The sequence below is a fragment of the Phoxinus phoxinus genome (genome assembly GCF_949152265.1).
Source record: "Phoxinus phoxinus genome assembly, chromosome: 20".
NCBI classification, from domain to species: domain Eukaryota; kingdom Metazoa; phylum Chordata; class Actinopteri; order Cypriniformes; family Leuciscidae; genus Phoxinus; species Phoxinus phoxinus.
In genome coordinates this window covers 29,324,007-29,338,608 of record NC_136895.1, presented here as the reverse complement: position 1 = coordinate 29,338,608, position 14,602 = coordinate 29,324,007, and the positions used below count along the sequence as shown (strand labels likewise).

The following is a 14,602-nucleotide window of genomic DNA, read 5'->3' as shown; positions in this document are numbered from 1 at the left end:
TGCGCGCACGTGGGCAGAGCCAGTAATAGCTGCGGTAGTCATGGCGACGGAGAGTGACAGTCGCGCAAGTGAATGGAATTAATGAGCTGTGTTTAATGAAGATTAAACACACTAGAGTCACTCAATTTTTATACTTTCTTTTTCAAAGTATTTACATTTTAATTATGTATTGGTATATAAAGACAGTTTAAGCCAATTTGAAAAAAAGTTCTTTAGACAATTCTTACCTACACAACCTTTAAGTGATAATGATTTTGAATGATAAGTAAGATTGAAATATATAAACGTTCAGTTCACAGACCAACACATGTTCGTCCGGCTCCGTCCAGCGTGAGTCCCTCGACACACTCGCACCGGAACGAGCCCTGGGTGTTCACACACCGGCCGTTAGTGCACACGCCGGGGAAAACCTCACACTCGTTGATATCTGAAGATGGAGCAGAGAAGTTATGCATCGTCATGCAGCGCAACAGGTGAATGCTGCAAAGGATTGTGGGTCGCACGTACCTTCACACACGAGACCTTTCATGCGTGCGAAACCTTTCGAACAGGCAGGATCTGTAGGAAATATCGGTCAAAAATGTTTTTAATAAAAACAAACACTTGTCAATACGGTTTACTATGTGTATGTGTTTTTAAGATAATGATACTTTGGAGGCAAAATTACAGTTATATATAACTATATATATATATATATATATAGTATATAGTATATATAGTTATATATAGTTATGTATCAAATTATTTTTTTTATTTTTTTTTTAATGGTCAAAATTATTAATAAATTAAAATACAAATACACATTAAATTATATATATATATATATATATATATATATATATATATATATATATATAAGCAAAAGTTATATATCAAATGTAAAAAAAAAGTTTATGTATTCTAATATATATATATATATATATATATATATAATACAAATAAAATTATATATAATTTTAAGATTATATATAAGCAATTTATATATTAAATATTATATAATAAATAAATAAATAAATATTTTTGATTTGTATGAATTATAAGAATTATATATAAATTATAATAAAAAATATAAGCAAAAGTTATACATTAAAAATTATATATATTTTGAAATGTATTTTATGTATAACTTTTGCTTATATATAATTTTATTTGTATTTGTATTATCATTTAAAACATAAAAAAATTATATATATTTTTTAAATTTATTTTTTATAAATGATGATACAAATACAAATAAAATTATATATAAGCAAAAGTTATATCAAATAATATATATTTTTTTAATGTTTGTATATATATATACAAAAATTCTAATATATATATAAATTGTAACAAAAAATTTAAATAAGATTATATATAAGCAAGTTATATATTAAATATTATATAATAAAAAAATAATTTTGTAAATGATAAAAAATTATATATAAATTATAATAAAAAATACAAATGTATATTTATATAAGCAAAAGTTATATATCAAATAATTTTCACACATTTATATATATTTTAAAAAAAATTAAATGATAACATCGTATATATAAATTACTATGAAGAAAATAAATATATACATTTTATTTTTTAATCGTATCATATATATAATGTTTTGTTTGTTTTTGCATATGAACTAACCAATTTCACAGCGTTCACATGGGCTCCCCCAGGCCGCCCCCAGCGTAGAGCAGCACTCGGACTTCAGCGTGGCCCCGTTTATATTCACCTCACAGCGGCCGTCCTGGATGTTCAGCCAGCAGGTTCCTTTCATGCTGTCTGTGTGAGGCAAACACGTGCAAGACAACCAAGAAAGTGTGACAATGACAAATGGACGTTGTGACATTTGAAGCGGCTCCCCTGTGGAGAATCGATGCATTTCTGCAGATATATAAAAACCAACTTGGATATCTAGCGGGATGAGATCACAGTGAGCATTCATCCTGAAAGCACAAACGCGTGACCTATTGCCTTCATACTCCATTAATTTCAATCAAACGATGTTCAGTTTCAGACAAAGAATGAAAACCGCCTGGCAACAAATGGATAAAAGTAGCAGAACGTTATCCAGTTACCTTTAAAATGGAAATAAACAACATTTACATATGCTAATGTAGCACAATCAAATCTTTCAAATCTTAGCTTGTTTAGCATCTTCTGTGCAATTTTTTTTAAAACATTTAATAGCCACTAAACTATCCATAAGTGATTAACCAATCAGAGAACACATTTATGTTAGCATAAAATCGCGTTGTTCTTTAGCCTAAAACGAATGTTCGTACTTACCTACGCAGATGGTGTTGGTGGAGTCCAGCTTGCTGCCATGGGAACATTCGCAATTGAAGGAACCGGCTATGTTGCGGCACACGCCGTTGATGCAGGGGTTGGAGTCGCACTCGTTGATGTCTGAACGAAATATATGACATTACGATATAAATGTATGAAAAAAGATTACCATTTTTTTTGTAAGGAGTCGTAGTTACCTTCGCATGTCTCAGATTCGGCTTTGAAGGAGAATCCTTTGGGGCAAGAGCAAGTGTAACTTCCGGGCGTGTTTCTACACATGCCGTTGTCGCACAACAACCGATTCACCAAACACTCGTTAATGTCTGAAAGATGCGCAAAAAAATTCACGAAATTAATCAAACTACTTTTGCTAGGTTTTAGAGCATGTTGTTCAAAATGTATTTTGTACATAAAACAAAACATAAGTAGATGCTACGTGTTGCGTAATTAAAAAAAAAAGGAACGCAACTCACCCACGCAATTCTTTCCGCTAGCGTCAGACTCGTAGCCGATGTTACAGATGCAACGGTAGCTCCCGCGCAAGTTCTCGCAGATACCGTTTTGACAGATGTCTGGATCCAAAGCGCATTCATTGATGTCTACGAAGAAATCGAATACAGTTCGTTAGCATTTAGCATTCGCAAAGAAGTCAAATAAAGTTTGTTAGCATTTAGCATTCACAAAGAAATATAATACAGTTCGTTAGCATTTAGCATTCGCAAAGAAGTCAAATAAAGTTTGTTAGCATTTAGCATTCACAAAGAAATATAATAGTTTGTTCGTATTTTGCATTCGCAAAGAAGTCAAATAAAGTTTGTTAGCATTTATCTTTCGCAAAGAAATCTAATACAGTTCGTTAGCATTTAGCATTCGCAAAGAAGTCAAATAAAGTTTGTTAGCATTTAGCATTTGCAAAGAAATCTAATATAGTTCGTTAGCATTTAGCATTCGCAAAGAAGTCAAACAAAGTTTGTTAGCATTTAGCATTCGCAAAGAAATCGAATACAGTTCATTAGCATTTAGCATTCACAAAGAAATCTAATACAGACCGTTAGCGTTAAGCATTCGCAAACATACTAGCATAGCAGCGAAGACAGACTTACCTCGTCCATCAGCGGTAATTCCAGGTCCGCTGCTGCACACCGCCTGAAACTCGGCTGCGGACAAACAAAATACGTTAGCTACCTGTTAGCACACAAGTCAAATCTAACGTTTGTTGCGATAATATTAAAATATCTTTCTGGACTGGAAGGTGTATCCCTGCAGTCTACCTGAGTTGAAAGCCGGGCAGGGTTTGCAGGGTTCTCCGAAGCCGTGTTCTGGGTTAGCGCAACAGCATTCAGACTTCGTCACCGCCCCGGGGAACGGGCGCGAACACGTGCCCATCTTTATTGCGCCGTAGCATGTGGTGCGCATGTGAGTATCTATGCAGACGCGCCCGTCCACGCCGATGGCCAGGCCTGGCGGGCACTCGCAGCGGAAAGAGCCCTCGGTGTTCACGCAGCGGCCGTTCATACAGATGCCCGAGGTCTGGCATTCATCAATGTCTGTCAGGGTGAAATGGCGTAAAACATTAGCGAACAACACGTCAATAACAAACGATCATGAGATGAGCACAAACGACATCTGACTTGACATGAAAACTAGCGTCATATGTCTTGAAGCATTAGCTTTGACATCAGTGACAACAAATGTCATTGGTTCTTGTGTCTTACGACTTTTCGCCAGTTGACGCCGAACATGCACCACTGACGTATATGTGAACGCAAATTACATTTTTTTTTTCTTCATAGAATAACAACTTAAATATTGGTCATTAAATACTTCTTCGACCAATAGTCACCAGATGCGAGAACCAAAGATGCATCACATCAGATTTGACGTCAAACTTGCAAAAATGCGCAAAGGCAAATTAGGTTTTTTGCAATTTACCGTCTATTTCTCACACAAAACTATCGTATGATAGATTTTTTGAAAATAACGACTTAAAGTTTGATCATTAAAGACTTCATTGACAAATGGTCACAATTTGAACCGAAGATGTCACAAGAAGAAGATTTGACGTCAAACTTGCAAATGGAAATGAGATTTTAGCGATTTCTTGCACAAAACTATCGTATGACTTCAGGAGACTTGAAATGTAGCGATTGAATAGTTGCACCGAGGGAACAATTTTCAGAGAATAACGACTTTTGGCCATTAAAGACTCAGGTCACCTGACCAAAAACACGTTGACGTAAGATTTTACGTCAAATTACGTCAGATTTTCGAACTATTTATTTACCATCTGTTTCTCGCACAAAATTAGATTTTAGCGATTTCACAAAAATATCAAATGACTTCAGAGGACTTTGAATATAGCGTATAGACTCGGAATATGCCGCACAAGTTACGAAACTATTTTCTTGGCACTTTTATTTAGTTGTTTTTTTTGGTCATTTTTTGGCGCTTGACAGATTTGAGGGTGAGTAAACCGTTTCTGGGGTTTAATAATCCGTCAAGGTAACTCCCACACATGCTCACCAGTGCAGTAGCGTCCATTGGGTGCCAACGCAAAACCAGGTTTGCAGATGCACTTGAAGCTTCCGTCTTCGTTGATGCACATGCCGTTCAGGCACATGTTGGTGGTGGCACATTCATCATGGTCTGGAGGACAAGAAAACACCGTTAGACTGTAACAACAAATGGTGGGTTTTGAGTCGTGTTTGTATTTGTCAAAGTCGTTAATGAAAAACTATTATGTTGACCTTTTAACACCCGCCACCAACCTGTGGTGTTGACAACAGAGTATGTTAAAGTTAAAGTCACAGTTTAAGCACTTACCGACGCAGTTCTTCCCATCAGGGCTGATTTCAAAGCCAGCGTTACAGATGCACTGGAAACTTCCATCGGTGTTCACACAGCGTCCGTTTCGGCACATTACACCGTTCACGATACACTCGTCAATGTCTGAAGCAACAGGAATGTATTAGCTACAGTTGTCCACCAGAGGGCGCTGGGCCGTATAAGTGAATATATGCTGACTTAGACCATGAAAATTAATTGAAAATGGATTATTCACAGTAAGCTGTTTTTTTTATAATTTTTTTTTATTTATTTTTTTTATTTATTATTATGTTTATTTATTATTTAGTTTTTTTTGTCTGTTTAGTGTGTAATACAAAATAACTTTTAAAATGTAACAAAAGTTTTAATTCTAGTGTTCCAAATACAAATTTAAAAGTTGAACTTAAATAAAATATCAGTATTAAATAAAAATAACCTAACTTTAAATTGCTCATTTTAATTTAAGTTATTTAAGTAATTTTAGTAATTTTGCAGTAATTTTAGTAAAGCAAGTTTAAGTTAATAAAATTCCTAAAACTGAAATAAAAATTACAAAAAGCACAACAAAAGTACTAAAAATTTAATTAAATTAAAATCTGAAAAAATAAAAGTTAAAGCTAATTAAAAAATATTAATAAATACTGTAATCGTATAATACTAAATCATATAAATAAAACTAAAATAAGTAATATCATCTTGCCTTACAGAATTAAAAAATATTTATATACTTTTTCTGAAATTAAAATATGCATTAACTGTCTAGTTAGTATTTAAGCAGTTTTTTAGTTATAAGTATCATTTTTAGTTATAGTTTTTGAGTAAGAAATTGCTTAAAATAATTTTAATAAGAAAATTAAAAAACGAATTATAATAATCTAGGCCCGAAGCATGAGACTAAATACTTTAATGAAACATTTAGAATGTAAAAATGTTTGACATTAAATTAGATTTTGGCATAAAATAGGTTTTAGACCAGAAGAAGTCACAAACCGATGCAGGCCTGTTTGGTCGGCGTTCCCTGGTATCCCTCGTGACATTTGCAGTGATACGATCCTTGCGTGTTGACGCAGTCTCCGTTCACACACGGGTTACTGTTGCACTCGTCCACGTCTGAGGGTAGAAGGCAGATGTATGAGAACATATTAGCACTATTAATCAATTATATGAGTTAAAATACTGGCAGTGAAGCAAACCACCAACAGATGGCAGCAGAGGCCCAATCCTGCTCCTGCCGATCGACTGTCCTGCACAGTTCATCTCCAACCCTAACCAAACACGCCTTTCATTTTCAAGTGATCCTGAAGACCTTCATTGGTTGCTTCAGGTGTGTGTGATCAGGGTTGGAGATGAACTGTGCAGGACAGTCGATCGGCAGGAGCAGGATTGGTCACCCCTGTTTTAGACCATGGGGTTCAGCCTGACGCAGTTATCATTTTCACGTCCTGCGTTGTTTAAATAGCAAATGCATTTGCGTCCATTTGTGTGCCCATGGGTGCTGGTCTAAAAACGGGGGGTGTTCAGGCGCGTTGCTATTTTGAGAAAACTGAAATGGACTGAGCCATTGACCAACAAAAACCTGGTCTAAAGTCAATGGCGCGTTATTAATTTAGTTATTGTTTAAAATTAAAACCCCTTATATTGGCATAGCCATACCACAGCCATTACATATTTAAAACAGTAATATCCTATACTAAACCTAAACTAATCTTGACAAACTATATATCATTTGAAAGCTTACAATCTCTAGTTTACATATTTGGTGGCTGATTTTTTAAAATAAAATACAGAGGAGCCGTAATTTATCAATTTGCAACAAGAATATTTTCATACTCCTAAGGCGTGTTCAGACCTTTATTTTGAAATAGTGATGAACATGAAAAATCATGAGAGAATGGTAGAAACCTCAGTTTGTTTTCATGCCAAGAGTTCAAAAGATAGCATCCATTCAATTCATTTAAAAAATGATTTTTTAAATATAAAGATTAGTGATGTGGCAGCGAGCTATAATGCACATACGTGATCTTCTTGTGTTTCTTAGAGGTTGAATTCATTTCAAAATCTGCCAAACTTCCAACACTACTTCTGAATAGGATGTCTACTTCATAAATTGTATGAAAATTGTAAAAATAATGGTTCAGATCACTCAAACAACATATGGAAATGGAGGCGCCCTTATATGGGCAGTAATGTCAACTAGTGGAGAAGTTTGGTACTGCGCTCAAACTAAATCTCACTGAAAGCTTCTTTTTTTTTTTGATATCATCCTAAAATTTGAAACACAACTTGTTCAGATTTTTGGCTTTGATTTTATTGCATTTTTAGAGTCCACCAGTTTTTGAAAATATATATTTTATATAAAATATGAATAATAAAATTTTTAACATTGTACATTTTCATAAACTCAAACTTCTATAACTTTTTTTCTGTTTAACTTTCTTAATTTTTTTCACTTCTACAAAAATCTTCTTTAAAACAAGACCAATCTTACATCTATATTCCAAAGAATTCTTGAATTACAATCATTTAAGTTCGGAGTGTGCATTTTCACGTCTATTAAAAAAAGGGGGGTGCCGCTTAAGGGGATAAGAGAATAGGGACAAAACACACCCATTACTCATTAAGGGAATAGAGACGACCCTTTAAGATCATGCGCCGGGGTCGCCGACCATTTGTCCTGTCGTTAAACTAGCAAAAGTGGATTTGGACGCCATAAGTGCTGTGCGCTTTAGACCATGGGCTTAGATCGTTAAAATAGGGCCATGTCTACATTCGTCAGTTCAGGAAACACTTTTTTTCCCGCTGACTTTTAGATACAAAAAAATACATTGACTCACCAATGCACTCCCCGCGCACGTCCTGCCGGTAACCCATGTTGCATTCGCAGCGGTAGCTGGTCGGCGTGGGAATACAGCGGCCGTTCAGGCACAGGTTGGTGAAATGCTTGCACACGTCGATCGTGGTCTCGTTCAGTTGGCCTGAGCACAAGCGAAAACACACACCGTTCATTTCTCAGCTTCGAACACGCGAGTCTTTTCACCGGGAAAACCCGGAAAACTTCAACTCACTGATTTGAATCTTCTGGCCTCCGTTGCCGTTTCCATTTCCGTGTCCGTTTCCATTGGTGTGTTCGCCGCCGTAAATGTAGCCGCCGCCACCGCCGCCGTTGTTTCCGTTCTGCGATGGCCCTTTTCCGTAACCACCGTTGTTCAGGCCGCCGTTACCGTCGTGGATGATGCCGCCATTGCCGGTGCCAAACGGAAGCCTCTGGATGCACAGTCGCCTGTATTCATCTAGAAATCAACAATATACACGGTAACAAGGAGCCAATTACAGGAAGACATCGTTTTTAAATTGCAATTTACAGTCAAACCAAAAATTATTCAGACACTAGATATCAAAAAAATTCCACTAGTGGGTGCAGGACACCATAGTTAATTTATGTAAGTGAGGATAGCAAAATAAAGTAAAAGTGTGACATATTATACACAAAAATTCTTGGATTACCAGTCAAATTTATACCAATTTGGGACCAGAAATGATTCAGACACTTTGACCCGACTATGTTCTGCTCAAAGTTATCAGACATTGATGAATTTGTTCTTGATTACCATTTTCTAAACTATAGTTATAATTAATAAACTGTGATAATGTGAGAAATGTTGAAGGTGTCCGAATACATTTAGGTTTGACTGCACTGTATATCATGTTGCAATTGTGCCTACTTTGATTGCTAACTAATACATTTGATATAACAAGTAGATAATGCGCAGACTGAGCTCTGCTTGCACACTGAATGGAAGTGTTAGCCGCGGATTTGGCAGCCGTCTGGCTCGTGCATTCCTGCGGATGAAACATGGCGGTGTCAAAGAGGAGGGAAGAGCGTAAAACACTCGGGTGTGAAGGCGTGGGACTGAAAGAGAACGTTTTATTATCCTGAGGGAAGATCGCTCTGCTGACCTGACACGTGTTTATCGGGATTTTGCAGTGAGGTCTGGAGCGATTCTTCAAAAGGGTCAAACATCTGAAGAAATTCCTCCTTTTGAAATTATGTTTTTGTTGTAATGCGGTACAAGACGAGTCAGGATCATAATGTAATTTAAAGTTTGTGCGGTACATTAAAATACCACACAAAAACCTGCTGTGTTGATGTATCAGGGACTTTAGAAATAGCTAGTCGTGTTTAACTAACATTTCAGCCATTAACTACGCTACTTGCTATCGCTATTCAGACGTTCTCATTCAAGAAACCATTTTATTGGACAAAATATAGACCCCTGAGATGTCATCAGTATTTTTAGAAATGTACTAATTTTAATACTCGCTAAATATCTTTTACGGGTATGCTAGCATACAGATATTAGCCTTAAAACTAACAGACATGAGGCACAAGCTAACATGCTACACACTACACATATATAACCTTTTGAATTGTATTTAGTCATTCGACACCGGAGTCTGTTAGCCCCTCCCCCTACCCTTATAAGGAAAGCTGTGACAGTTGAGCGCATGAAAACGTCCAACATTCCACAACATTCCATTCCCGGTTAGTTAAGTGCATCATTTAAAGTGCACTTTATCTTTTTGGAATGTTCAGAATTTTTGGAATTTTCAGTATGAACAGTGGAATTTTCACTTTTCACACTATTTATACTACAAACGGCATAGAATAGTGGATAAATAAGCTAACTGGGATGCCATTAAAAAGGACTAAAAAGTTCTAAAAAAGCTCTGACACTGATTTTAGCAATAGTAGTGGTAACGTTTGACTTAGCAAACACTTAGCATTAGCCTACTCACCAGATCCTCTGACGGGGCACATCTCTGGGATGTGTCCGAGGGCCCAGCAGCGGCCCGTGTCGCAGCAACACTGTCCCTTGGTGTACTGACCGGACAATTCACCCGCGCAGCGTCCGTTCGCCAAAGACGAGAAACACGTACCGACCCGATGATCTGTGACAGAGAGCGAGAGAGAGATCAGCATACTATGCATACTGTTAATATGTGAATTTATTACGGTAACACTTTACAATAAGGTTCATTAGTTACTAAAATGAACTAACCATGAGCAACACATTTGTTTCTGTATTTGTTATTAACGTTAGTTAATAAAAATACAGTTGTCATTGTTAGTTCATGTTAGCTCACAGTGCATTAACTAATGTTAACAAGATTTTAATAAAGTATTAGTAAATGTTGAAATTAACACGAACAAAGATTAACAAATGCTGTATACGTGCAGTTTATTATTAGTTAACAAATGTTAACTAACAAACCTTATTGTAAAGTGTTACCTTTTATACTACACTCTAAAAAATGCTGGGTTGTTTTAACCCAATTTTGGGTCAAATATGGTCAAACCCAGCCGTTGGGTTACATTTTTAAATTACATTTTTAACCCAACGTTTGAGTTTGTCCATATTTGACCCAAAATTGGGTTAAAACAACCCAGCATTTTTTAGAGTGTATATACAGAATATATTGTATATCATTTCTACTATTCAAGCATGTGCATTAACCTCCAAATACCAGAAACGCTTTTCTCGAGAGTACAGTCACACTTCACAGGAAGTCAGGCCCATGCATGCCCTTCACACAGTCCCCTAGCAGGAAGTTAATTCATGAGGTGGGAGCTTGGGAAGGCCACTGGAGGACTAAAAGCACGGCTCGGGAACGAGGTTGAGATGGGACGCGTCAGCCAGTCAAGGTCAACGAGGGGCTGGTTGAGATCGGGTACGTACTAGTTTGCATACACTGCTACATTAGTGTGTCTGAAGCATGTGGAAAAGGCGGGTGAAAGTCGATTAACTCGGCTAATGAGCCAGCAATCTGCCATAAATCAAGTCCATGTGGAGTAATCTTGGCCAATTACGTCGGACACAAGAAACCCTTCGTCTGGAGGTTCCAGGCGCTCGCTCCAGAACTGCAACCCCCTGGGATCGAGCCGGCCGGGGGGGTTTCGCAAGCGTGCTGATGGGAATGCTGGCTTCAAGTGGAACCAGACCTTCTGACGTGAGATTTCTCGTGTTCGTACACGGCTCGACGGTGCATTAACGCTGATTAGCGTCAGGCTAAATGACTCCCTACGGCCTGGTTCTGTGCGATACAGAGCACCAGCCAGGGGGCGAGCGCAAAGATAGCACAACACTTTTCCGCCGTTGGTTTTTGGCCTAAAACAATGTCTGAGCAGCTAGTTGGCATTTCCAGCTTCTTTGGAATAACTTGCACTGATGAAATGCTCACAATTGCTACGTTTACGGATGCATTTGAGAACGATGTCAACACTAGCGCTTTACAAAAGTTTCTCACCCACACTGAAACATCGGTAAATGCTTAAATCATCTTCATGTGCATGCGTAAAACTCACTGAGATCATGACGAGAGACCAGACATAATAAAGTTATCATGCCACGATCATTTTATTGGTCTAAAACACAAATTCCCTCATTTTTTTTGGCTATCTTTGCATGAATGTAATATAATATTTTTAACAACACTATGCAACTACATGCCGATATAACTATCCACCTTATTCCTGACGATCTCACTGCGTTTTGAATTATGGGCGGCACTTCCGGTTTGGGGATCTTCCATTCAAAAAGGCGGAAACTAATAATTTCAAATCATAAGTTTGCCAAACAAATAAAGCTGATCTGTTAGTTTGACTGGATGAGCTGTCAATTTTCCTTCATGGTTTATTTTCAGGCATCATGGGAATAACACACACTTGGTATTTTAACGTGACATGTTCAGTCGCTGCTTTCTTTTCCTCGTGATCATTTTCTTTTTTCCCTTTGCAATCCGCTGTAAAATTATGAAAAAGGACAACATATACTGCGCATTTATGGTCTGTTTCCCGAACTTAATTTACGATATATTCCATTAATAATTCACTGGAATGCGCAAATTAATCTCTCGTTATTCTCATCAAATCCTCACGTCTCTTTCCAGGTTTGTTTTCACAGGTTAATGCGATTTATAATCTGTCAAAATTACGGAAATAGTTTCACATTTTGAAATAGTAACACGTAATGCTGAAGTTAATGAACATTTTTGATTAAGGCAACATAAGTTACAGATATTACAGTGATATTTAACCAAAGACTTGTGCTTTTGGGGTTATTTGGTCAGTTGAAAGTACCTTGTTGATGCTTTTACACTTTTAAATTTCCTTTTAATGTATGTTTGAGCGGTGAGTAGATTAACGTCGCCTTATGGTGACACTTTCTTAAATTGCGTTCATAGAGCCTTTTCACTGATTGTTTACAGCTTAACGGAAGTTACACACATAATTCGCGCAAAGCGTCATGGGGCGCTGGAATAGTGTGGATAATATCTATGGGTACAAAATGTGTTGCATGACTAAACATCCGTCATTGTTTTCGTGACCTCAAAACCTCAATTTTCACAGTCCACACTACAAAGCGAAACCGGTTTTAAAATTTAACCACTTAGTAGAGCGTCAGTTTTCGCAGGACAAAAAACTATGTCTTAGTGAGGACAGACGGCCAAAATGTAGAGAAACTATACATTTTCAAATGTATCTAGATAATGTAGGCGTAACCAATAGAGACATAGCGTCATAATCTGAAGACCACGCCCACACCCAGGGGGAGAACAATCCAACCGTCTCCATTGAGTTTGCATTGCGAGAGGCTGCCTCCTCGTCATTTCTTGCTTCTAACTAAAGACAGAAAAATGGCTTAAAGCTGCTGTGTGACGAGGTGTACAGCAAACAAGCTAAAAAACCCAGAAATATGTTTTTATAAGCTGTCGACCCCAAAAAACGAGCGTTTAAGGACTTAAAAGTGGACACAGGCTTTAACGAATGGGTAAATTGTGTGATCCTGACACTCAGTATGCACTAAAAACACAGTGGCGTGTGCAGTGAGTTCAACATTTGGTCACTGGTGAGTCAAATATCCAAATGTCAGTTTTATATATTATATTTCTGTAAGATAAGCGGTCCTGTGTTGCCGATGACGTTCTCCTCCAGCGGGCGTACGTTAGTTCTCAGAGTAATGACACACGTTACGCTCTGTCTCAACTGCCGGATCCACTTTTAAGTCCTTAAACACTCGTTTTTTGGGGTCGACGGCTTATAAACACGTATTTCTGGGTTTTTTAGCTTGTTTGCTGTACACCTCGTCACACAGCAGCTTTTCTGCATTTTTCTGTCTTTAGTTAGAAGCAAGAAATGACGAGAAGGAGCCTCTCGCAATGCAAAGTCAATGGAGACGGTTGGATTGTCCCCCCCGGTGTGGGCGTGGCCTAAATACGCTCTGTCTTTATAACACTCATTACGAAAGTAGTAATAGGGTCGTATTTGACTTCATGCAAAATGTTCTCCAAAAAAAACTAACATTTTGGCTTCTAACTACAATCTTTATTGTGTATGTCAACATGCAGATTGCCGTGTTCTCGTGACGGGATCCATATGTTCACTAAACATTTGCTGCAAATCCAGACGGGTTTCTGGGAATGTATGAGAGCCACGTCAACGCGTCATCCAGGGCCGATATCTCACGTTTGTTTACTCGCACCCGGGGACCCGTCAGATCAGGGGGTTACGAGAGACATATGGGGCGGCCGGAGTGAGAAACTCAAGACGGCGTGTATAAAAAGAGATGGATATATATAGAGAGAAGGGAGTGTGAGGGAAAGGGACAGTGAAGGGAAAAGACAAAGGCCCTGCCAGAGTCAACAATGTGTTTGCCTCACTGTACAGGAATGTTAGCAGGAGGAAATGGCATCCATGTGGCTCTATTTTCACCAGTGTCCCCTGATGATGGATCGCCCTGAGACCAGACCAGACTCGGCGAGACCCGTTCGCCAAAAGAAACCAACAAACTATCTCCGCAACCAGTCTGGTTTCAAACTAAAGAAAGAAGGATTCGAATGGTTTCCTTTGCACAAGTTTTTAAAGGCGACATTTATTACTACGTTTATATTTTCCAGTGCATGTGAGTTTTGTGACGTCAACAGAAAAGAAATTGATGTATTTATGAAACAAGCTGAATATATTTTTCCAAGTAAATTATTTGTAAAACCAATAATAGTGTTGTAAACTTTTTTCTTAAGAATAATTTATGCAGAAGTTGGCTCAGCTTGTGTTTCCCAGAATGTTTTTATGAAAGATTAAGAAAACAAACCTTTTTTTTCTTTTTGTAGAACAACAATAAGATATATTTCGCCCAACAGATGTCGGACAACCCGGGTTTTTTAATTAATTTAATTTCGCAATCATATCCTGCACAGAGGAATGTCCTTGAGCAAGACATGTCCTTATTAATGCAACACATGTCTGAGGTTTCACTTTACAAACAAAATCAAGGATTTAAACTTTTTTTTTCTTCTTTTTTTTACAGCCTGATGCTAAAAGAATACATTTTCTTATGTAATAACATTTAATATTAATTACATTTTATGATGAACTCTTTTTTAAAATTCTTATGATGAAATTCTTATAAAATATAAACTTTTTAATACATTAATGATGTTCTTC

General features: G+C 37.3%; 1 protein-coding gene across 1 annotated transcript in view; it reads right to left on the bottom strand.

Moving 5' to 3' along the window:
* The window catches only part of fbn2b (fibrillin 2b), a gene marked incomplete at its 5' end in the record, with an annotated part of 115,593 nt that overhangs the window by 76,707 nt on the left and 24,284 nt on the right, over positions 1–14,602 (bottom strand). The window contains 14 exons of the mRNA XM_079593048.1: positions 302–427; positions 508–558; positions 1,630–1,767; positions 2,275–2,394; positions 2,472–2,597; positions 2,748–2,873; positions 3,378–3,431; positions 3,546–3,821; positions 4,798–4,920; positions 5,098–5,223; positions 6,091–6,210; positions 7,935–8,075; positions 8,166–8,390; positions 9,898–10,050. Of these exons, the coding sequence (XP_079449174.1) occupies positions 302–427; positions 508–558; positions 1,630–1,767; positions 2,275–2,394; positions 2,472–2,597; positions 2,748–2,873; positions 3,378–3,431; positions 3,546–3,821; positions 4,798–4,920; positions 5,098–5,223; positions 6,091–6,210; positions 7,935–8,075; positions 8,166–8,390; positions 9,898–10,050 (1,905 nt within the window). The remainder of the gene's footprint in view (positions 1–301; positions 428–507; positions 559–1,629; positions 1,768–2,274; positions 2,395–2,471; positions 2,598–2,747; positions 2,874–3,377; positions 3,432–3,545; positions 3,822–4,797; positions 4,921–5,097; positions 5,224–6,090; positions 6,211–7,934; positions 8,076–8,165; positions 8,391–9,897; positions 10,051–14,602) is intronic.